A 24,569-nucleotide genomic window follows, 5' to 3' on the forward strand; every position below is an offset into this window, starting at 1 on the left:
CACCTGCAGGACTTCTCGTCTGGGCTGGAAGGTGACGTGGTGTTCTCCAAGATCGACTTGATACGAGGATACCACCAGATTCCTGTGCGGCCGAAGGACATACCAAAAACTGCCACGATCACTCCGTTCGGGTTGTTTGAATGGTTGCGCATGCCTTTTGGTTTAAAGAACGTGGCACAGGCTTTCCAGCGACTGATGGACCGTGTGGGTCGGGGTTTACCCTTTGTGTTTATTTATTTAGATGACATCCTGGTCGCCAGCCCCTCAGTGCAGGAACACCAGGTCCACTTGCGGACTGTATTCCAGCGGCTCCAAGACCACGGGCTCATTATCCAACCCTCCAAGTGTCAATTCGGCCTCCCTTCTCTCGATTTTTTAGGGCACAGAATCACCCCTGCCGGCGCCACCCCTTTGCCCGAGAAGGTGGAGGCTATCCGGGCATTTCCCAGGCCCACCACAGTGAAAGGGCTGCAGGAGTTCGTAGGTATGGTTAACTTCTACCATAGGTTCGTCCCGGCAGCTGCGCGGGTCATGCGCCCGCTTTTCCAGTGCCTTGCGGGTAAACCTGTAGAGTTGATATGGTCCCCGGCCGCAGAGTCGGCTTTTACAGCAGCTAAGGCAGCCTTGGCAGACGCCACCATGTTGGTCCACCCGAGCCCCTCCGCCCCCACGGCCCTGACGGTTGATGCGTCTGACGTGGCGGTGGGTGGGGTTTTGGAGCAGCAGGTCGGCGGCCTTTGGCAGCCCTTGGCGTTTTTCAGCCGGCAACTGAGTTCTGCCGAGCTGAAGTATAGCGCATTTGACCGAGAGCTTCTGGCCCTCTATTTAGCTGTTCGTCATTTCAGGTATTTCCTTGAAGGCCGCCCATTTGTGGCCTTTACGGACCATAAACCATTAACTTTTGCATTTTTCAAATTGTCCGACCGATGGTCGGCCCGCCAGCAGCGGCACCTGACTGCCATCTCCGAATTTACCACCGATGTCCGTCATGTCGTGGGTAAGCTTAATGCCGTTGCTGACGCCCTGTCTCGGCCTGCTTTTTCCCCCATTTCGGCGGTGGACTGCGAGGTGGATCCCCAGGAGCTTGCGGAGGCACAGCTTCTGGCGGATACCGCCTCGGCATACCAGTCCACCACTTCGGGATTGAAGTTGGCTCAGGTAGCCTGCGGGTCGGAAGGCACAAAAGTCTGGTGTGATGTTTCCCTTCCCCGTCCCAGGCCGGTAGTGCCGCCCTCCCTTCAGCGCCGGGTTTTCGATGCCATTCACGGGCTGGCGCACCCGTCCATCCGCTCCACCTCTGCGTTAGTAGCCGCTCGGTTTGTCTGGCATGGTCTGCGTAAACAGATAGCGGTTTGGGCCCGTTCCTGCGTTCCCTGCCAGACCGCTAAAGTCCAGCGCCATGTCCAGCCCCCCGTACAGGAGTTTGAGGTCCCAGCGGTCCGTTTTTTCCACATTCACGTGGATTTAGTCGGGCCCTTGCCTTCCTCCCAGGGCTACACCCATCTCCTCACAGTGGTGGATCGGTTCACCCGGTGGCCAGAGGCTTTCCCATTGTCCGATACCTCTGCTGCCTCTTGTGCCAGGACTTTGGCCCTCCATTGGGTAGCACGTTTCGGGGTTCCGGCGGTTATTACCACCGACAGGGGGCCGCAGTTTACTTTGTCCCTCTGGGCCACTCTAGCAGAGCTGTACGGTTCCCGGTTACAACACACTACAGCATACCACCCCCAGGCAAATGGGCTTGTAGAGAGGTTCCACCGTCAACTCAAGGCGGCCCTCAGTGCGAGGCTAGAAGGCCCGGACTGGGTAGACCAACTCCCCTGGGTCCTTCTGGGCATCCGGACTGCTCCTAAGCAGGATCTCGGTGCTTCGTCCGCGGAGCTAGTATATGGCTCGACACTTAGAGTACCTGGGGATTTGCTTCCGGACCCCTCCGGCCAGCTGCTTCCAGTCCCATCAGTCTTAGCATCGCTCCGGGCACGGGTGGGTTCCCTGGCCCCAGTTCCGACTTCACGTCATGGGTGTCCCATGGTACACGAACCGCCTGCCCTGAAGGACTGTGAGTTTGTATTTTTGCGAAAGGATGCCCATCGTGCCCCGTTGCAGAGGGTCTATGAAGGGCCGTTCCGGGTTTTGCGTAAGGGGACGGTTACCTTCACCTTAGACGTGGGCGGCAGGAGTGAGCTCGTCTCGGTGTCCAGGCTTAAACCTGCACACTTGGATCCGGACCAACCAGTCCTGGTCGGCCAACCACCTAGGAGAGGCCAGCCTCCGGCAGTTCTGATCAGTCCAGGACCCCCCGCGCCGGCAGTTCCACCAAGTCTGGAGTCCCCTGCTCCTGTGGTTCAGGCTGCCCCTCTCCTTACTCGTTCTGGTCGTGAAATCCGGCTCCCTGCTAGGTTCCGTACCTCGGTTTCTGGGGGGGGTCATGTAGCGACCATAGAGAGTGGTCCTAGTCGGTCGAACCCTCAGATTGGCCAGCAAGGTCACGTGTGGGCGCGACCGTAGGGATTGGTCCAGAGAGCGACATCGCTGATTGGACAGCGTTGTCATGTGCGCTTTTGGCGCCCGAAAAGAGTTAGTTAGAAGACGTCTTCGAAGAGGACAGTGAGTTTTAATGGTTGTCTGATAACTTAAGAAAACTTTGTAATCGAATATTGCTGTCGCAATAAACTTCTTCATCAAAGAACAAGTTTCCAGACTCGCCATATCATTATGATTTTTCCTGATGTCTCTGAATTGGCTTTGAATAGTTATGTACAGTGAAACATACCGTGAGTGAATAAAAATGAAGACCATGAGCAATCAGCAGTAGCAGCAGCAGCAGCAATCAGCAGTAGCAGCAGCAGCAATCAGCAGTAGCAGCAGCAATCAGCAGTAGCAGCAGTAGCAGCAGCAGCAAGCAGCAGTAGCAAGCAGCACCTAGCTGTGTTGCTTGGGAAGTAGTGTGTGGGGATTGTGTGGGGATTGTGTGGGGATAGTAAGGAGTAAGACCTGTGTGATCTCCCGGACTAGTTTCGATCGCCTAGCTTGGGGTCGGAGAGGAATTTCCCGGATTTTTTCCCAAATTGGCCTGGGTTTTTTATCCGGTTTTTCGCCTCTCCCAGGAGATCACTCAGTTCTTTTGGGTGGGCGGTTGGAGCGGTTGGAGTAGCGGCCGGGCGGTAGGTTTAGTAACCGAGCGCGGGGCTTTGTTTGGAGAGTATGACTGCCAGGGCAGTTTTTTGTTCTGGGTGTCAGATGTGGGGAATCTGGGAGTCTGATAGTCTTCCAGACATCCACATCTGCGCCAGGTGTGACGAGATGGGGCTCCTAAGGGACCGTATTAGGAACCTGGAGCGGCAGATTGATGACCTCCGTCTGATCAGGGAGAGTGAGGAGGTTATAGATAGGAGTTACAGGGAGGTGGTCACTCCTAGACCACGGGAGGTAGACAAGTGGGTCACTGTTAGGGGGGGCAAGGAACGGAGGCAGGGACTAGGGAGTACCCCGGTGGCTGTACCCCTTGGAAATAAGTACTCCTGTTTAAGTACTGTTGGGGGGGGACAGCCTACCTGGGGGCAACGACGGTGCCCGGGCCTCTGGCAAGGAGTCCGGCCCTGTTGCTCAGAGGGGTAGGGAAAGGAAGAGGAGAGCAGTAGTAATAGGGAACTCTATAGTGAGGGGGTCAGATAGGCGTTTCTGTGGACGCAGTCGGGAGACCCGGATGGTGGTTTGCCTCCCTGGTGCCGGTGTCCGGGATGTGTCTGAGCGTGTCCAGGATATCCTGAAAGGGGAGGGAGAGGAGCCAGAGGTCGTGGTACATATAGGTACCAACAATATAGGTAGGATAAGGGAAGAGGTCCTGAAAGGAGAATTCAGGGGGCTAGGAAGAGAGTTTAAAAAAAAGGACTTCCAAAGTAATAATCTCAGGCTTACTGCCTGTGCCACGCGATAGTGAGAATAGGAATGGAGTGAGGTGGAGGATAAATACGTGGCTGAGGAACTGGTGCAGGGAGCAGGGTTTCAAGTTTCTGGATCATTGGGACCTCTTCTGGGGGAAGTATGACCTGTACAAAAAGGACGGGTTGCATCTGAACCCGAGGGGAACCAATATCCTGGCGGGGAGATTTGCTAAAATAACTGCGGAGACTTTAAACTAGTACGGTTGGGGGGAGGGACTCAAACACAGATAGCTAATAGGCAGTGTGTGAGGCAGGAGGCAGAAAAGGGAAACACTCAGACCCAATATGTAGGAGAGAAAGAAGGGAAAAGAAATAAACTGAGAATAAGAAATGATGGGTCCCTTAAATGTGTATATTTTAATGCTAGGAGCATTGTAAGAAAGGTGGATGAGCTTAGAGCCTGGATTGACATCTGGAAGTATGATGTTGTGGCGATCAGTGAAACATGGTTGCAGGAGGGTTGCGATTGGCAATTAAATATTCCAGGATTTCATTGTTTCAGATGTGATAGAATCGGAGGGGCAAGAGGTGGGGGTGTTGCATTGCTTGTCAGGGAGGATATCACAGCAGTGCTTTGGCAGGACAGACTAGAAGGCTCGATTAAGGAGGCTGTTTGGGTGGAACTCAGAAATGAGAAAGGTTTAGCAACACTTATAGGGGTGTATTATAGACCGCCAAATAGGGAACGAGAATTGGAAGAGCAAATATGTAAGGAGATAGCAGATATTAGTAGTAAGCACAGAGTGGTGATTGTGGGTGATTTCAATTTTCCGTATATAGACTGGGAATCACATTCTGTTAAAGGGCTGGATGGTTTGGAGTTTGTAAAATGTGTGCAGGATAGTTTTTTGCAGCAATACGTAGAGGTGCCTACCAGAGAAGGGGCAGTGTTGGACCTCCTGTTAGGAAATGAGATGGGTCAGGTGACGGAGGTATGTGTTGAGGAGCACTTTGGGTCTAGTGATCATAATGCCATTAGTTTCAATATCATTATGGAGAAGGTCAAATCTGGACCAAGGGTTGAGATTTTGGATTGGAGAAAGGCTAATTTTGAGGAGATGAGAAAGGATTTAAAAGGAGTGAAATGGAAATTGTTGTTTTATGAAAAGGATATAATAGAGAAATGGAGGATATTTAAAGGTGAAATTTTGAGAGTACAGAGTCTTTATGTCCCTGTTCGGTGGAAAGGAAAGAATAATAATTTGAAAGAGCCATGGTTTTCCAGGGAAATTGGACACTTGGTTCGGAAAAAGAGGGAGATATACAATAAATATAAGCGGCAGGGAGTAAATGAGGTTCTTGAGGAATATAAAGAATGTAAAAGGAATCTTAAAAAGGAAATTAAAAAAGCGAAAAAAAGATATGAGGCTGCTTTGGCAAGTAATGTAAAAGTAAACCCCAAGGGGTTCTACAGATATGTCAATAGCAAAAGGATAGTGAGGGATAAAATTGGTCCATTAGAGAGTCAGAGTGGACAGCTATGTGCTGAGCCGGACGAAATGGGGGAGATATTAAACAATTTCTTTTCTTCGGTATTTACCGAGGAGAAGGATATTGAATTATGTGAGGTAAGCGAAACAAGTAGAGTAGTGATGGAAATTAGGAGGATTAAAGAAGAGGAGGTACGGACACTTTTGAAGAATATAAAAGTGGATAAGTCTCCAGGTCCTGATAGGATATTCCCTAGGACATTGAGGGAAGTTAGTGCAGAAATAGCAGGGGCTATGACGGGAATATTTCAAACGTCATTAGAAACAGGGATGGTGCCGGAAGATTGGCGCATTGCGCATGTTGTGCCTTTGTTTAAAAAAGGTTCTAAAAGTAAACCTAGCAATTATAGACCTATTAGTTTGACGTCTGTGGTGGGAAAATTAATGGAAAAGATACTTAGGGACAATATATATAATTATTTGGATAATCAAGGCCTGATTAGAAACAGTCAACATGGATTTGTGCCTGGAAGGTCATGTTTGACTAATCTTCTTGAATTTTTTGAAGAGGTTACCAGGGAAATTGATAAGGGCAAGGCTGTGGATGTTGTCTATATGGACTTCAGTAAGGCATTTGACAAGGTTCCACATGGAAGGTTGATTAAGAAGGTTAAATCGTTGGGTATTAATAGTGAGGTTGCAAAATGGATTCAACAATGGCTGAATGGGAGATACCAGAGGGTAACGGTTGACAATTGTATGTCAGGTTGGAGGCCAGTGTCTAGTGGAGTGCCCCAAGGATCTGTGTTGGGTCCACTGTTGTTTGTCATTTACATTAATGATCTGGATGATGGTGTGGCAAATTGGATTAGTAAATATGCAGATGATACTAAGATAGGTGGAGTAGTTGATAGTGAGGTAGATTTTCAAAGTCTACAGAGAGACTTGGGCCTTTTGGAAGGGTGGGCTGAAAGATGGCAGATGGAGTTTAATGCTGATAAGTGTGAGGTGCTGCATTTTGGTAGGACAAATCAAAATAGGACGTACAGGGTAAATGGTAGGGAATTGAGGAATGCAGTGGAACAGAGGGATCTGGGAATAACTGTGCATTGTTCCCTGAAGGTGGAATCTCATGTGGATAGGGTGGTGAAGAAGGCGTTTGGTATGCTTGCCTTTATAAATCAGAGCATCGAGTATAGAAGTTGGGATGTAATGTTGAAATTGTACAGGGCATTGGTGAGGCCAAATCTGGAGTATGGTGTGCAGTTCTGGTCGCCAAATTATAGGAAGGATGTCGACAAAATGGAGAGGGTACAGAGGAGATTTACTAGAATGTTGCCTGGGTTTCAGCACTTAGGCTACAGAGAGAGGTTGAACAGGTTGGGTCTTTATTCTTTGGAGCGTAGAAGGTTGAGGGGGGACTTGATAGAGGTTTTTTAAATTTTGAGAGGGACGGACAGAGTTGACGTGGGTAGGCTTTTCCCTTTGAGAGGGGGGAAGATTCCAACAAGGGGACATAGCTTCAGAATTGAGGGACAAAGGTGTAGGGGTAACATGAGGGGGAACTTCTTTACTCAGAGGGTTGTGGCTGTATGGAATGGGCTTCCGGTGGAAGTGGTGGAGGCTGGCTCGATTTTATTATTTAAGTTTAAATTGGATAGGTATATGGATAGGAGGGGATTGGAGGGTTATGGTCTGAGTGCAGGTAGATGAGACTAGGTCAGGGAGAATGGTCGGCGTAGACTGGTAGGGCCGGACAGGCCTGTTTCCATGCTGTAGTTGTTATATTGTTATATGTTATATGTTATACTGAGTTGGCATGGGCCATGTGCATGTGAGTATGCTAAAGTCATTCATGGGATGCAATGTTAGCGGGAATGATTGGAAAAGTGGAACATTGTGTTGCAGGGAATAGACTTCCTGAGAGGTGGAAAGCGTGCATAAAAGCGTATATTGTAAAACTTTATAATATACAATATAATAAAAACAAAAGCTTTTCACTATACCGTAGTACCCGTGACAATAAAGTAAACTGAATTGTACGTTGACATATTTTTGGACTCTCCATATGATATAAAATATAAATTTGACTTTCCACCCTGAGTCCCTCTCCTTGCCTCTCATGCTGGTTCAAGATGTTTTATTCATTAATTCAGATTTGTTTGGAATTAATTTTACTTTATGGTTCACCTCATGCTAGCAACAACAGGAGCTTAAAGTTTAATGAATTAAAATCGTTGAAAACATTGGTGGCGCAGTGATGGTGGTTTGCGACGGGCACGGTGATGGACACCCCACACATCTCTGTCCTCCATACAGCTGGCCGGCTCCTCTTTTGTCTCTACATGTGCGTCTTCCATCAACGTCTTCAGCATGGTCGTGTTTGGTGGTCCCGGGTTCAGTCTTCCATGGGCGGGTTCCCACAGCACAACCTTGTTTGCTGGTATTTATTCACAAAATGCTGGAGTAACTCAGCATGTCAGGCAGCATCTCGGGAGAGAAGGAATGGGTGACGTTTCGGGTCGAGACCCTTCTTCAGACTGATGTCAGGGGGGGCGGGACAAAGGAAGGATATAGGTGGAGACAGGAAGATAGAGGGAGATCTGGGAAGGAGGAGGGGACAGGAGGGAACAGGAGGGATAGAGGATCTATCTAAAGTGGGAGAAGTCAATGTTCATACCACTGGGCTGCAAACTGCCCAGGCGAAATATGAGGTGCTGTTCCTCCAATTTCCGGTGGGCCTCACTATGGCACTGGAGGAGGCCCATGACAGAAAGGTCAGATTGGGAATGGGAGGTGGAGTTGAAGTTCTCGGCCACTGGGAGATCAGTTTGGTTAATCATATCATATCATATCATATCATATATATACAGCCGGAAACAGGACTTTTCGGCCCTCCAAGTCCGTGCCGCCCAGCGATCCCCGTACATTAACACTATCCTACACCCACTAGGGACAATTTTTACATTTACCCAGCCAATTAACCTACATACCTGTACGTCTTTGGAGTGTGGGAGGAAACCGAAGATCTCGGAGAAAACCCACGCAGGTCACGGGGAGAACGTACAAACTCCTTACAGTGCAGCACCCGTAGTCAGGATCGAACCCGAGTCTCCGGCGCTGCATTCGCTGTAAAGCAGCAACTCTACCGCTGCGCTACTGTGCGGACCGAGCGCAGGTGTTCAGCGAAGCGATCGCCGAGCCTGCGCTTGGTCTTCTCCCTCCATCTTCCTGTCTCCACCTATATTCTTCCTTAGTCCCGCCCCCCTGACATCAGTCTGAAGAAGGGTCTCGACCCGAAACGTCACCCATTCCTTCTCTCCCAAGATGCTGCCTGACCTGTTGAGTTACTCCAGCATTTTGTGAATAAATACCTTCGATTTGTACCAGCATCTGCAGTTATTTTCTTATACTACTTGTTTGCTGGTATTTCTGGCAATGACCAGCGAGCCTCACCCTTCTCCAACTGATCTTCTCGGTCAGAGGTGAGATCTCCCCGTAGAGCTGGGCGTTTGGTGGTGTGGTCTCTCCAACTGACATTTTGAACGTTTCTGAGCATTTGGGTGTAGACACCATCGAGAGATATGGACAGTGCTTGAGTGAGAGTCCATGCCTCACCCCCGTATAATAATATTGTCTATACAGTTGCATGGAAGAATCTCAGTTTGAGACCCATAGACATCCGAGACGTCCAGATTTTCCCCATGTTATTGAGGGCTTTCCATGCGAGCGCTTTGATGTCCAACAGGTTAGGGGGAAAGTAAGGAGAAACACACAGTCCACATCACCCTTTCATTAGTTCAAGACAAGCAGTCACATGCAGTTAGGGCGGCACGGTGGCGCAGCGGTAGAGTTGCTGCCTTACAGAGCTTGTAGCACCAGAGACCCGGGTTCCATCCCGACTACGGGTGCTGTCTGTATAGAGTTTGCACATTCTCCCTGTGATCTGCATGGGTTTTCTCTGAGATCTTCAGTTTCCTCCCACACTCCAAATACGTGCAGGTTTGTAGGTTAATTGACTTGGTATGAATATAAATTATACCTAGTGTGTGTAGGATAGTGTTAATATGCGGGGATCGCTGGTCGGTGCAGACCCGGTGGGCCGAAGGGCCTGTTTCCGCGCTGTATCTCTAAACTAAACTAAACAAAGCACTGGAACAAAGGATTGGAGTTTACTTGACTCATTAAATAATACTTAGGGCCCTCACAACTTTGATTGTAAATTACCCAGAGAGAAAATAAATCATTTAGTCCACCTTATGCTGATCGTGGTTCTTTGCAGCATACAAATTGATTTTAAAAAACTGTCCGCTGTCAGTAAACCACTTGGTACATCATGACAGCAGAGGAGGTATCAGGGAGTCAAGAGTCAAGAGTGTTTTATTGTCATGTGTACCAGCAGAGTTCAGGTGATAATGAAACAATACACCCCTGGCCCACTAATTAATGACACTCCTCCTGTGCCTCTGGAGCACCGTGGATTGCACGAAACAAATATAAAATATAAAATATAAAACAAATATAAAATATAAATTGACGTGCTAATTGTTGCGGCTCATGTTGTAGCCCCTGGGGACAGTGCTTTCTTCAGGCCACTGCCCCCTCCTCCCTACCCCCCAAACCCCTTCCCTCCTTTCCCCACCCATTCCCCCCTCTTCACCCCTCCCCCTCACCTCCACCGCTGCCTCCTCCCCACCCCCATCGTGGCTGAAATACTCTAGCTTGGAAGTGACAGCAGGTGAGAGGGGAGGGAGCCCCATGGTGACCGAGCTCGCCCTGTCGGTGTGGGCACACTGAGGGAAGCGCGGCCCCTAGGAGCTACGTCATGACCCGCAACAACGGCCGCGTGGACCAGTGAAGAGGGGCTCCCTGATGCAGACCAGTGAAGAGGGGCTCGCTGGTGCAGACCAGTGAAGAGGGGCTCGCTGGTGTAGACCAGTGAAGAGGGGCTCGCTGGTCAGACCAGTGAAGAGGGGCTCACTGGTCAGTCCAGTGAAGAGGGGCTCACTGGTCAGACCAGAGATGAGGGGCTCGCTGGTGCAGACCAGTGAAGAGGGGCTCGCTGGTCAGACCAGAGATGAGGGGCTCGCTGGTGCAGACCAGTGAAGAGGGGCTCACTGGTCAGACCAGAGATGAGGGGCTCGCTGGTGCAGACCAGTGAAGAGGGGCTCACTGGTCAGACCAGAGATGAGGGGCTCGCTGGTGCAGACCAGTGAAGAGGGGCTCGCTGGTCAGACCAGTGAAGAGGGGCTCGCTGGTGCAGACCAGTGAAGAGGGGCTCGCTGGTCAGACCAGTGAAGAGGGGCTCACTGGTGCAGACCAGTGAAGAGGGGCTCACTGGTCAGATCAGTGAAGAGGGGCTCACTGGTCAGACCAGTGAAGAGGGGCTCACTGGTCAGATCAGTGAAGAGGGGCTCACTGGTCAGACCAGTGAAGAGGGGCTCACTGGTCAGATCAGTGAAGAGGGGCTCACTGGTCAGACCAGAGATGAGGGGCTCGCTGGTGCAGACCAGTGAAGAGGGGCTCGCTGGTGCAGACCAGTGAAGAGGGGCTCGCTGGTCAGACCAGTGAAGAGGGGCTCACTGGTGCAGACCAGTGAAGAGGGGCTCACTGGTGCAGACCAGTGGCATTGATGTCTAGTTTTAAACTGAAATGGCACAAGGTGCTGCAGTAAATCAGCTCTGAATCAGTCTGAGGTAGGGTCCGGATCGGCCACCGATCCGCCTTCTCCAGAGATCCGGACCCGCTGAATTACTCCAGCACTCTGTGTCTTTTCATCGGGCGGTGCATCTTGCGAGTCGGGAATGGGGCCGTAAGCCGGGACTAAACAGCCGGGAAGACGGTGGGAGTCGGGGATGGGTCGGCAGGTCTGTCCGCCATGTACGACATGTTATAAGGTGGTGGTGAAAACGAGGGTTGACTGCAATGTCTTTGCGAAAGTTGGGAGAGAAGATTGACAGCATCGGCGGTTCTTTCATGGCGGAGGGACACCACCTGAAAGAAGAGCACTCCCACGCACACCGCCATCTGTGGCTACTCGGGGAATTTCAGCTGGGCTCCCATCACTTTGGCCGGACGGATTACAGGCGTTCACCTGTATATATGTTTTTCTTTCAGGTTGAACACCGATTTTCTGGTAACTGATGGTCCCTCCCACCCCTTTAATCCGGACAAAATTACGAGAGCTCAGTTATATTTATATATATCCATGCACACACACACACACACACAAAGTTTTAAGGCAGAGATAGGAAAAATTCTTGATCAGTACGGGTGCCAGGGGATATGGGGCACTAGAATGGTGTTAGGAGGGAAAGATAGATCAGCCATGATTGAATGGCGGAGTAGACATGATGGACCGAATGGCCTAATTCTACTCTTATCACTTATGACACACACACATCACGGATGGTAGTATATCAATGGTCAAGGGTGTTAGAAAGTGATCATATAAATTATGATAAAGTATCAAAGTATGAAACAGCTAAATAAAGAACCATTGGAATTACAATATAAAGTCTGTTAAACAAAACTTCTCTTTCTGATTTGGGTTTGTTTTCTTTTCTAGGTAGAAACAAAGGCAAAGGAAAAGGTAAGATTAAAATAGTTATTTTATGAGATATATTCAGCACAGAGCTTGGAACTCTGAAACTAAAGTCTGAATTCACCTGACATTCATAATACAAAAACAGGGATGTAATGCTGAGGCTCCATAAGGCATTGGTAAGGCCGCATTTGGAATATTGTGAGCAATTTTGGGCACCGTATCTGAGGAAGGATGTACTAGCGCTGGAAATGGTCCAGAGAAGGTTTACAAGAATGCTCCCAAAATGAGTGGGTTTACTTATGATGAGCACTGGGCCTGTACTCGCTGGAGTTTAGAAGAATGAGGGGGGACCACATTGAAATGTACTGAATAGTGAAAGGCTTGGATAGAGTGGATGTGGAGAGGATGTGGGAGAGTCTAGGATTAGAGGCCATTGTCTCAGAATTAAAGGACGTTCTTTTAGGAAGGAGATGAGGAAGAATTTCTGTAGTCAGAGGGTGGTGAATCTGTGGAATTCTTTGCCACAGAAGGCTATGGAGGCCAAGTCAGTGGATATATTTAAGACAGAGATAGCTAGATTCTTGATCAGAGGTTATGGGGAGAAGGCAGGAGAATGGGGTTAGGAGGGAGAGATAGATAATCCACGATTGAATGGAGGAGTAGAGTTGATGGGCCAAATGGTCTAATTCAGCTTCTGTCACTTATGATATGACGATCATCATAATTCAAGCTATGCCTTCCACTCATGCCCACTTTGTGCACCTATTCTGCACAAGAGACAGGCATCATTTTAACTGTGCTGGGCAGTGTGATGGTGCTGCAGAGGATGGTGCAAATTTCAGTAGCTGGTTGAAAGACAGAATTTTGTTCCGAGAAGCATGCAAAATGAATGCTGTTCTTTAAACAGAAAAGGTTGAGGAACCATAGGCAGGTTTTGATAGGAATAATTGAGAACTGTTTTTCTGTGAAGGAAAGGGCAGTGACCTGAGATTTAAGGCATTTAACCAAAGAATGCAGCGCTGGAGACCCGGGTTCCATCCCGACTACGGGTGCTGTCTATACGGAGTTTGCACGTTCTCCCCGTGACCTGCGTGGGTTTTCTCCGAGATCTTCGGTTTCCTCCCACACTCCAAAGACGTGCAGGTTTGTGGGTTAATTGGCTTGGTAAATGTAAAAATTGTCCCTAGTGGGTGTAGGATAGTGTTAATGTGCGGGGATCGCTGGTCGGCGCCGACCCAGTGGGCCGAAAGGGCCTGTTTCCGCGCTGTATCTCTGAACTAAACTAAACTAAAACTGTAAGTCATGCAGAATTATTTTCTACCTGAAGAGGTGGGGATGTAAATTCAGTAATAACCTCCAGAGCAGAAAAGGATAATTACCTGAAGATGTGAGGAAATGTAAATAAAAGAACAGTTATGTAGGTTTTGAGGCATTAATGTTGTATTGATACAGATAATATCACAATATCACAGTTATAAACAGAACCACAGGAGATTGGAGTAGACTTTTCCCTAGCGTACACGGACCTAAGACCGGAGATAAATGATTTTGAACAGCAGCCAAGGAAGGTTTCTTTCCCCAATTTGAGAAAATGCAGAAATATATTCCTTTTGTAATCTGTGCGAAATTGCCCAAATTTGCTTTGTGCATGAATAATAATACATCAAAACATGTACCAGAGCCCGTTATCATTGACAGTGATGTTATTTCTCAATGTGGCTGCTTTCCAGCAGAGACAATGATGTTTTATCAGTTGGGACTACTTTACAGTCCCATTTGCAATTAGAACAAATGATACAATAATTAAGCTCCCGCAGCCTGCCAATACACTGATGAGTGGTTGTGTGCAATTTATTTTTTTCCCACTCCCTGAGAGTACTGACTCATGTTGTGCCATGGGACGTTTAATGCTCTGTGTGCAAGCCAAGGCAACGAGAGTAAATGTGGTTCTGTGATTCCTCTTTAACCCAGCCTTGCCCATGTCCTTGCCTGACTGTCTTGCATTCCACTTAGTTTGGAGATACAGCCCTTCGGCCCACCGGGTCCACGCCAACCAGCGATCCCCGCACATTCACACTATCCCACACCCACTAGGGACAATTTTTACATTTACCAAGCCAATTAATCTACAAAGACAAAGTACGTCTTTGGAGAGTGGGAGGAAACCGAAGATCATGGGGGAAAAATCCCATGCAGGTCATCGGGAGAACGTACAAACTCCGTACAGACAGCACCCGTAGACGGGATGGAACCCGGGTCTCCGGCACTATATTCGCTGTAAGGCAGAAACTCTACCGCTGCACCACTGTGACTGCCCAATTTTTAGCGAAGATTGTATTCCAATGTCTTTTATCCCAATTTACTCTAACTCAAGAACTTTTATGGAACCTATGCTGCTGTTAATCTCCCAGTCGGTTAATTCTGTGATGCAACTAGTTAGACAGCACAGAAACAGGCCATTCAGCCCAACTCATCCATGTTGATCAAGTTGCCTACCTGAACTAGTCCCATTTCCCCTGTTGTGCCAGATTCTGGCAACTGCAGTCTCCTGAGTCTCCATTTACCTACTGTGATGTCTTGAGAGGTTGGGAGCTTTTCTCTTGAAGGTTGGGAGGTGTGGGTGCCGGAAATGAAGACAGAAAAGTTCTTGTTTTCAAACTTAAATTCCATATATTTAGTCTTTTCCAAAAACAGGTAAACTTAATTGTTTGCAGACAGGTACACAAAACCAAAACAGGTAGTTAAATCAAAACTGTAGCTTGCTGCCTTTTTACAAACTATAACTCAAACACTGCTTCTCTCCCTGTCTGCTCCAGTCGTTGTCTCTCCCTGTCTGCTCCAGTCGTTGTCTCTCCCTGTCTGCTCCAGTCGTTGTCTCTCCCTGTCTGCTCCAGTCGTTGTCTCTCCCTGTCTGCTCCAGTCGTTGTCTCTCCCTGTCTGCTCCAGTCGTTGTCTCTCTCCCTGTCTGCTCCAGTCGTTGTCTCTCCCTGTCTGCTCCAGTCGTTGTCTCTCCCTGTCTGCTCCAGTCGTTGTCTCTCTCCCTGTCTGCTCCAGTCGTTGTCTCTCCCTGTCTGCTCCAGTCGTTGTCTCTCTCCCTGTCTGCTCCAGTCGTTGTCTCTCCCTGTCTGCTCCAGTCGTTGTCTCTCTCCCTGTCTGCTCCAGTCGTTGTCTCTCCCTGTCTGCTCCAGTCGTTGTCTCTCTCCCTGTCTGCTCCAGTCGTTGTCTCTCCCTGTCTGCTCCAGTCGTTGTCTCTCTCCCTGTCTGCTCCAGTCGTTGTCTCTCCCTGTCTGCTCCAGTCGTTGTCTCTCTCCCTGTCTGCTCCAGTCGTTGTCTCTCCCTGTCTGCTCCAGTCGTTGTCTCTCTCCCTGTCTGCTCCAGTCGTTGTCTCTCCCTGTCTGCTCCAGTCGTTGTCTCTCTCCCTGTCTGCTCCAGTCGTTGTCTCTCCCTGTCTGCTCCAGTCGTTGTCTCTCCCTCTCTGCTCCAGTCGTTGTCTCTCTCCCTGTCTGCTCCAGTCGTTGTCTCTCCCTGTCTGCTCCAGTCGTTGTCTCTCCCTGTCTGCTCCAGTCGTTGTCTCTCCCTCTCTGCTCCAGTCGTTGTCTCTCTCCCTGTCTGCTCCAGTCGTTGTCTCTCTCCCTGTCTGCTCCAGTCGTTGTCTCTCCCTCTCTGCTCCAGTCGTTGTCTCTCTCCCTGTCTGCTCCAGTCGTTGTCTCTCTCCCTGTCTGCTCCAGTCGTTGTCTCTCCCTGTCTGCTCCAGTCGTTGTCTCTCCCTCTCTGCTCCAGTCGTTGTCTCTCTCCCTGTCTGCTCCAGTCGTTGTCTCTCCCTGTCTGCTCCAGTCGTTGTCTCTCCCTCTCTGCTCCAGTCGTTGTCTCTCTCCCTGTCTGCTCCAGTCGTTGTCTCTCCCTGTCTGCTCCAGTCGTTGTCTCTCCCTGTCTGCTCCAGTCGTTGTCTCTCTCCCTGTCTGCTCCAGTCGTTGTCTCTCTCCCTGTCTGCTCCAGTCGTTGTCTCTCCCTGTCTGCTCCAGTCGTTGTCTCTCCCTGTCTGCTCCAGTCGTTGTCTCTCCCTGTCTGCTCCAGTCGTTGTCTCTCCCTGTCTGCTCCAGTCGTTGTCTCTCTCCCTGTCTGCTCCAGTCGTTGTCTCTCCCTGTCTGCTCCAGTCGTTGTCTCTCTCCCTGTCTGCTCCAGTCGTTGTCTCTCTCCCTGTCTGCTCCAGTCGTTGTCTCTCCCTGTCTGCTCCAGTCGTTGTCTCTCCCTGTCTGCTCCAGTCGTTGTCTCTCCCTGTCTGCTCCAGTCGTTGTCTCTCTCCCTGTCTGCTCCAGTCGTTGTCTCTCTCCCTGTCTGCTCCAGTCGTTGTCTCTCCCTGTCTGCTCCAGTCGTTGTCTCTCTCCCTGTCTGCTCCAGTCGTTGTCTCTCCCTGTCTGCTCCAGTCGTTGTCTCTCCCTGTCTGCTCCAGTCGTTGTCTCTCCCTGTCTGCTCCAGTCGTTGTCTCTCCCTGTCTGCTCCAGTCGTTGTCTCTCCCTGTCTGCTCCAGTCGTTGTCTCTCCCTGTCTGCTCCAGTCGTTGTCTCTCCCTGTCTGCTCCAGTCGTTGTCTCTCTCCCTGTCTGCTCCAGTCGTTGTCTCTCTCCCTGTCTGCTCCAGTCGTTGTCTCTCCCTGTCTGCTCCAGTCGTTGTCTCTCTCCCTGTCTGCTCCAGTCGTTGTCTCTCCCTGTCTGCTCCAGTCGTTGTCTCTCCCTGTCTGCTCCAGTCGTTGTCTCTCTCCCTGTCTGCTCCAGTCGTTGTCTCTCCCTGTCTGCTCCAGTCGTTGTCTCTCCCTGTCTGCTCCAGTCGTTGTCTCTCCCTCTCTGCTCCAGTCGTTGTCTCTCCCTGTCTGCTCCAGTCGTTGTCTCTCTCCCTGTCTGCTCCAGTCGTTGTCTCTCTCCCTGTCTGCTCCAGTCGTTGTCTCTCCCTGTCTGCTCCAGTCGTTGTCTCTCTCCCTGTCTGCTCCAGTCGTTGTCTCTCTCCCTGTCTGCTCCAGTCGTTGTCTCTCCCTGTCTGCTCCAGTCGTTGTCTCTCCCTCTCTGCTCCAGTCGTTGTCTCTCTCCTTAAATATACTGCTTCCCTTCCCTTTTAGCTCTCTCACTGAGGCAATCAGCTCATCTGGTTCAGCTGGGCAGCAATCAGTGTCGGCAGCAATCAGTGTCAGCAGCAATCAGTTTCAGCAGCAATCAGTGTCAACAGGGCAGGCAGCCCTGCTGACTATGGGTTTTTTCGTCTTTGCTGGCAGCCATGATGGTTTGTAGTCCTTGTTGCATCCACCGGGCGGAAATGTATCTCCCCTCTATGACTCTACCTCTCATGATATCACACTACATTTGGCCTGTGCCCCCTCCAAACCTACACAAACGCCTTTGTCAACGTTATAATTTTACCACTTCTTCTGAATTGAATTGAATTGAATTGAATAAGTTTTATTGGCCAAGTATGTACACATACAAGGAATTTGCCTTGATGCTTTGTAAGCAAGTAACAACATGACATACAGTAAACAATTAGTAGCTCTGCCACAATGGTGTTGAATGCAGAGCTAAAGTCCACAAACAAAATCCTTGCATAGGTCCACTGGCAGTCTCGGTGCTGGAGGATGAAGTGCAGGACTAGGTTGACTGCGTCATCCACTGATCTATTGACAGCTTATTTTACACGCCCACCACCATCTGTGTGAAAAAGGTGCCCCTCGGGTCCCCTTTAAATTTTTTTCCTTCTTTCGTTAAGTCTATGCCCTTTAAATTAAGGTACCCCTCTGCTGCCTATGCCTTCCGCAGGCACCGCCGGTAGAAAATGTCCTGAATGGCCGGGAGACAGTTGCCAGCATCCTTTAGGCATGAAACATAGTGTGGCAACATTGGCCTCATTTCAATTGGGGATTGCTTCATGATACAACTAGCCAGGGGCCAGAACAGCTTAAACTCGGCACTCTCTTCCTTCAGCTTGAGAAAATAACAAAGAAAGCAATGCCCAAGGAATCCTTAGTTTAGTTTAGTTTAGCTTAGAGGTACAGCGCGGAAACAGGCCCTTTCGGCCCACCAGGTCCGCGCCGACCAGAATGCATTCCAGAAACATTAACACTATCCTATACCCACGAGGGACAATTTTTTTACATTTACCAAGCCAATTAACCCTCAAACCTGTACGTCCTTGGAGTGTGGGAGGAAACCGTAGATCTCGGAGACAACCCACGCAGGTCACGGGGAGAACGTACAAACTCCGTACAGACAGCGCCCGTAGTCGGGATCGAACCCGGGTCTCTGGCGCTGCATTCGCTGTAAGGCAGCAACTCTACCGCTGCGCCACCGTGCCGCCCTTATCTTGTATTTGTGGATCTAGGTGACTCCAGCCACTTCTCGGTGCCATTTCCAAATATCCATATAAGGTGTTTAACTACTGAACCACTTGTCAAATCCACATTGTTGAGTTTAGATCACACTTCTGCTTTTCAAATTCAATCCAATGACTCTGCTGCCACTTCCACCTGTGGCCCTGTCCCTGCCCTGCACCCACCTCCACCTGTGGCCCTGTCCCTGCCCTGCACCCACCTCCACCTGTGGCCCTGCCCTGCACCCACCTCCACCTGTGGCCCTGCCCGTGAACTGCTCCCACTTCCACCAGTGGCCCTGCCCGTGAACTGCTGCCTGTTGTACTTGCTCTTCGTGGTAACGCTCTGTTTTATTACGTTGCAGGCAAAAGGATAGGTCCGCCCGGGCCACAAGGGCCACAGGGCCCTCCAGGGCCTCCAGGACCACAGGGACCGCCAGGAATCCCAGGGATCCCCGGCATACCAGGAACAGCGATGTTGTCCGCACCTGGGTCACCTGGACCACCTGGCCAGCCTGGAGCTCCAGGGCCACCTGGCCCGCCAGGTAAGTGACCACTCATTGCATGAAGCAGAGGTCCATCATGAATGAAAGTAGTGGGGACATTACATGTTTCAATGACAAGAGACCAGAACTTCCCTAACCTGTATCTGGGGAGAGAAATATAAACCTTTAACTAAGGTCATAAGCGAAAGGAGTAGAATTAGGCCATTTGGCACATCAAGTCTACTCTGCCATTCAATCATAGCTGATCTATCTCTCCTTCCTAACCCTATTATTCTCCTGCCTTATCCCCATAACCCCTGACACCTGTACTAATCAAGCTATCTATCTCTGCCTTAAGAATATCCACTGACTTTGCCTCCAAAGCCTTCTGTGGCAGAATTCCACAGATTCACCACCCTCTGACTAAAGACATTTCTCCTCATCTCCTTCCTAAAAGACCGTCCTTAAATTCTGAGGATATGACTTGTCCTAGACTGTCCCACTAGTGGAAACATCCTCTCCACATCCACTCTATCCAAGCCTTTCACTATTCTGTGTGTTTCAATGAGGTCCCCCGTCATTCTTCTAAACTCCAGCGAGTACAGGCCCAGTGCCGACAAAAGCTCATCATATGTTAACCCACTCATTCCTGGGATCATTCTTGTAAACCATCTCTGGACCCTCTCCAGAGCCAGCACATCCTTCCTCAGATCTGGTGCCCAGAATTTCTCACCATATCCCAAATGCGGCCTGACCAGCGCCTTATAGAGCCTCAGCATTACATCCCTGTTTTGGTATACATGCCCACTTGAAATAAATGCTCACATTGAGTTTGCTTTCTGTGTTGCATTGTATTTCCCTTCAGTTACTTCATAACTAAAGATAGATTGTAAAAGCAGTGTGCATTCTGCATAGTCTAAGGAATGATGTCTGTCTCCAAGAGCTGTTAACAATTAAGAAGGTATAGGAGCAAAGAGGTCCTTCTGCAGTTGTACAGGGCCCTAGTGAGATCACACCTGGAGTACTGTGTGCAGTTTTGGTCTCCAAATTTGAGGAAGGATATTCTTGTTATTGAGGGTGTGCAGCGTAGGTTTACTAGGTTAATTCCAGGAATGGCGGGACTGTCATATGTTGAAAGACTGGAGCGACTAGGCTGGAATTTAGAAGGATGAGAGGAGATCTTATCGAAACATATAAGATTATTAAGGGGTTGGACACGTTAGAGGCAGGAAACATGTTCCCAATGTTGGGGTAATCCAGAACAATAGGCCATTTAGAACGGAGATGAGGAAAAACTTTTTCATTCAGAGAGTTGTAAATCTGTGGAATTCACTGGAGGCCAATTCTCTGAATGCATTCAAGAGAGAGCTAGATAGAGCTCAAGGATAGTGGAGTCAGGGGGTATGGGGAGAAGGCAGGAATGGGGTACTGATTGAGAATGATCAGCCATAATCGCATTGAATGGTGGTGCTGGCTCGAAGGGCTGAATGGCCTCCTCCTGCACCTATTGTCTATTGTCTATTGAGCAGGATGGGCTATCTCTATGGCCTTTACCATGAACTTTGTCTCTTGTTCATTTTTAGATTTAGATTTAGATTTAGAGATACAGCGCCGATACAGGCCCTTCGTCCCACCGGGGCCAGGCCAACCAGCGATCCCCACACACTAACACTATCCGACACACACTAGGGACAATTTTTACATTTGCCCAGCCAATTAACCTACATACCTGTACGTCTTTGGAGTGTGGGAGGAAACTGAAGATCTCGTAGAAAACCCACGCAGGTCACGGGGAGAACGTACAAACTCCATACAGACGGCGCCCGTAGTCAGTTTCGAACCTGAGTCTCCGGCGCTGCATTCGCTGTAAGGCAGCAACTCTACCGCTGCGCCACCGTGCCCCCATTTCTTGGGTAAATTTGACTTTGATTAGCCGACAGTCTTGAAATCTTTGGTATTTATTCACAAAATGCTGGAGTAACTCAGCAGGTCAGGCAGCATCTCAGGAGAGAAGGAATGGGCGATGTTTCGGGTCGAGACCCTTCTTCAGACTTAAATCTTGATTTCAGTCTTGAAATCTTTGGTCTGACCTGTACTATGATTTATCCAGTCTGTTTTGAATCATTCAAATGGCAATTTGTTATCATTTAATTTGCACCTGTCATTTAATTTGCCCCGAGTAAATTCCAGAGTATACAAGCCCAGTCGCTCCAGTCTTTCAACGTACGACAGTCCTGCCATTCCGGGAATTAAACTCCTGAACCTACGCTGCACGCCCTCAATAGCAAGAATGTCCTACCTCAAGTTTGGAGACGAGGCATGAAATGAAGCAGGAAAGTGCTGGCTGAAAGTCAAAGGAATTAGCTCGAGTTGATTCACTCCTGATTTTCACTCTCTTAAGTCCCTTGTCCCACTTAAGCGATTGTTTAGGTGACTACAGGCGACCAGACTGTTGCCACACCGTTGCCGGGGTGTCGCCTGTACGGTCGTGAGTCATCTCCAAAGAGTCGTAGTGTCTTTCTGGTCGCCGCTAGGTTTTCAGAATATTGAAAAATCTTTGGAGACAGTGGGTTTGACACCAATGAGCGTAGCTTGATATCTCCTGACGTAAGTGTCGCCAGGTGACGTAGGTTGTTGCCGGTGCTGACTTCAGTGAACTCAATAAAACAAACACAAACACAAGCATGGCACTGAACATAATGAAGATTAAAAAAATAATTCTGACCTTCCGTTATTTCAATAGACAATAGGTGCAGGAGTAGGCCATTCGGCCCTTCGAGCCAGCACCGCCATTCACCATGATCAAGGATGATCATCTATAATCTGTACCCTGTTCCTGCCTTCTCCACATATCCCCTGACTCCACTATCTTTAAGAGCTCTATCTAACTCTCTCTTGAAAGCATCCAGAGAATTGGCCTCCGCTGCCTTCTGAGGCAGAGAATTCCGCAGCTTCACAACTCTCTGAGTGAAAAAGTTTTTCCTCATCTCTGTTCTAAATGGCCTACCCCTTATTCTTAAACTGTAGCCCCTGGTTCGGGACTCCTCCAACATTGGGAACATGTTTCCTGCCTCCAGTGTGTCCAATCCCTTAATAATCTTATATGTTTCAATAAGATCCCCTCTCATCCTTCTAAATTCCAGTGTATACATAGAGTCCTACAGCACAGAAAGAGGCCCTTCGGCCCATCGTGTCCGTGCTGCCCGTTACCAAACACAGCCTAATTTTAATCCCATTTTCCCGCATTTGGACCGTAGCCCTGAATGTTGTAGCATTTCAAGTGCCCATCCAAATGCCTCTTAAATGTTGTGAGTGTTCCCGCCTCCACCACCACCCCAGGCAGTGAGTTCCAGACTCCAACCACCCTCTGGGTGAAAAAGTTCTTTCTCACATCCCCCCGAAACCTCCCTCCCCTTACCCTGTATCTATGTCCCCTCGTTGTTGAACCTTCCACCAGTGGAAGAAGTTCCCCGCCATCTACCTTATCTATGCCCCTCATGATCTTGTACACCTCGATCATGTCCCCTCTCAGCCTTCTCTGCTCCAGGGAAAACAACCCCAGTCTGCTCAGTCTCTCGTCATAGCCAAGGCCCTTCATCCCTGGCAGCATCCTGGTGAATCTCCACTGCACCCTCTCCAAAGCTATCACATCCTTTCTATAATGTGGTGACCAGAACTGTACACAGTACTCCAGCTGTGGCCTCACCAGTGTTCTGTACAATTCCTTCATTACCCCCCTACTTTTATATTCGATGCCCAGTAACCCATATGCCTTTTTAACTAACCTGTCCACCTGTCCTGCTGCCTTCAAGGACTTGTGTACCTGTACTCCAAGGTCCCTCTGTACCCCTGTCTTCCCTAGGGTCCTTCCATTCATGGTGTACTCCCTCTCCAAGTTACTTCTGCCAAAGTGCATCACCTCGCACTTTTCAGGATTAAATTCCATCTGTCACTGCTCTGCCCATCTGACCATCTCATCTATATCTTCCTGCAGCTTGCAGATCCCTTCCTCACTATTCACCAGCCCCCCTACCTTTGTGTCATCTGCAAACTTGCTGATCATGCCCTGTACGTTGACATCCAGATCATTAATGTAGATTACAAACAGTAAGGGACCCAACACCGATCCCTGCGGCACCCCACTGGACACCAGCCTCCAGTCACAGAAGCAACCTTTTACCATCACCCTCTGCCTTCTGTCACTAAGCCAGTTTTTTATCCATTTTGCCAAGGTGCCCTGGATCCCATGGGCTCTTACCTTCTTGACTAGTCTCCTGTGTGGGACCTTGTCAAAAGACTTACTGAAATCCATGTATACCACATCCACTGCACTACCCCCATCTACCTCCTTGGTCACCCCTTCAAAAAATTCAAACAAGTTAGTCAGACACGACCTTCCCTTAACAAAGCCATGTTGACTATCCTTAATTAACCCTCGATCCTCCAAGTGAAGACTGATTCTGTCCCTCAGAATCTTTTCTAGCAGCTTCCCCACCACCGATGTCAGACTCACCGGCCTGTAGTTCCCAGGTTTATCCCTACTGCCCTTTTTAAATAATGGCACCACATTAGCTATCCTCCAGTCCTCCGGTACATCCCCTGTTGCAAGAGAGGCTCTGAAAATTTGTGCCAGAGCCCCCGCAATCTCCTCCCTTGCCTCTCTCAGCATCCTGGGATACATCTCGTCAGGGCCCGGAGACTTATCCACTTTTAAGCCTGCCAGAGCCTCCAGCACCGTCTCCCTATCAATAGCAATATGCTCAAGAACATCACAACCCTCCTGCTCCATTTCTAAGTCCGCATCGCCCTCCTCCCTCGTAAAAACAGATGCAAAAAAATCATTTAAAACATCTCCTACATCCTCTGGCTCCACACACAGCTTTCCACTATGGTCCCTGATGGGCCCCACTCTTTCCCTCGTTATCCTCTTACCCTTGATATACTTATAGAACACTTTGGGATTCTCTTTTATTTTGCCCGCTAGTGCTATCTCATGGCCCCTTTTTGCTCTCCTCATTTATTTTTTAAGAACCGCCCTACACCTTCTGTATTCCTCTAATGATGTCTGTGCCTTAAGTTCTTTATGCCTTCCAAAAGCCCCCCTTTTTTTTCGAATCGATCCTACTATATCGTTCGACATCCAAGGTTCTTTGGACTTGTTTGTCCCACCCTTAAACTTTAGGGGAACATGGTTCCTCTGTACTTTTTCAATTATTCCTTTGAATGACTCCCACTGTTCTGATGCGGTCCTCCCCACGAGAAGCTGATCCCAGTCCACCAGGGCCAACTTCTGCCTTATCAGATTAAAATCGGCCTTGCCCCAATTTAGAAATTTTCCTCTTTCCTCTGGTCCCTCTTTATCCTTTTCCATTACCACCTTAAATATCACTGAATTGTGATCACTGTCACCAAAATGCTCTGCCACTGATACTTCAGCCACCTGTCCGGCCTCATTTCCCAAGATTAAGTCCAATACCGCCCCCTCCCTTGTTGGACTTTCAACATATTGGCTCAAAAAGCCCTCCTGGATGACCCTTAGGAACTTTGCACCCTCTGGGCCCTTGACACTTTGGCTATCCCAATCAATATTCGGGAAGTTGAAATCCCCTACTATTACTACCCTGTTGTTTTCACACACCCCCGAGATTTGCCTACAAATATGTTCTTCTATTTCCCTCTGACTGTTTGGGGGTCTGTAGTATACACCCAGTAAGGTGCACGCCCCTTTTCTATTTCTCAATTCCACCCAAATAGCCTCATTTGAGGAACCCGCTAATATGTCATCCCTTCTTACAGCAGAAATAGATTCTTTGA

The 24,569-nt window shown here is 49.1% G+C and overlaps 1 protein-coding gene across 1 annotated transcript in view; it reads left to right on the top strand.

Moving 5' to 3' along the window:
* eda (ectodysplasin A) overlaps positions 1-24,569 on the top strand; it is a 235,016-nt gene that overhangs the window by 171,299 nt on the left and 39,148 nt on the right. The window contains exons 3-4 of the mRNA XM_078412098.1: positions 11,943-11,966; positions 18,636-18,815. Of these exons, the coding sequence (XP_078268224.1) occupies positions 11,943-11,966; positions 18,636-18,815 (204 nt within the window). The remainder of the gene's footprint in view (positions 1-11,942; positions 11,967-18,635; positions 18,816-24,569) is intronic.

Source organism: Rhinoraja longicauda, chromosome 15, assembly GCF_053455715.1.
Source record: "Rhinoraja longicauda isolate Sanriku21f chromosome 15, sRhiLon1.1, whole genome shotgun sequence".
Classification (NCBI taxonomy): Eukaryota; Metazoa; Chordata; class Chondrichthyes; order Rajiformes; family Arhynchobatidae; genus Rhinoraja; species Rhinoraja longicauda.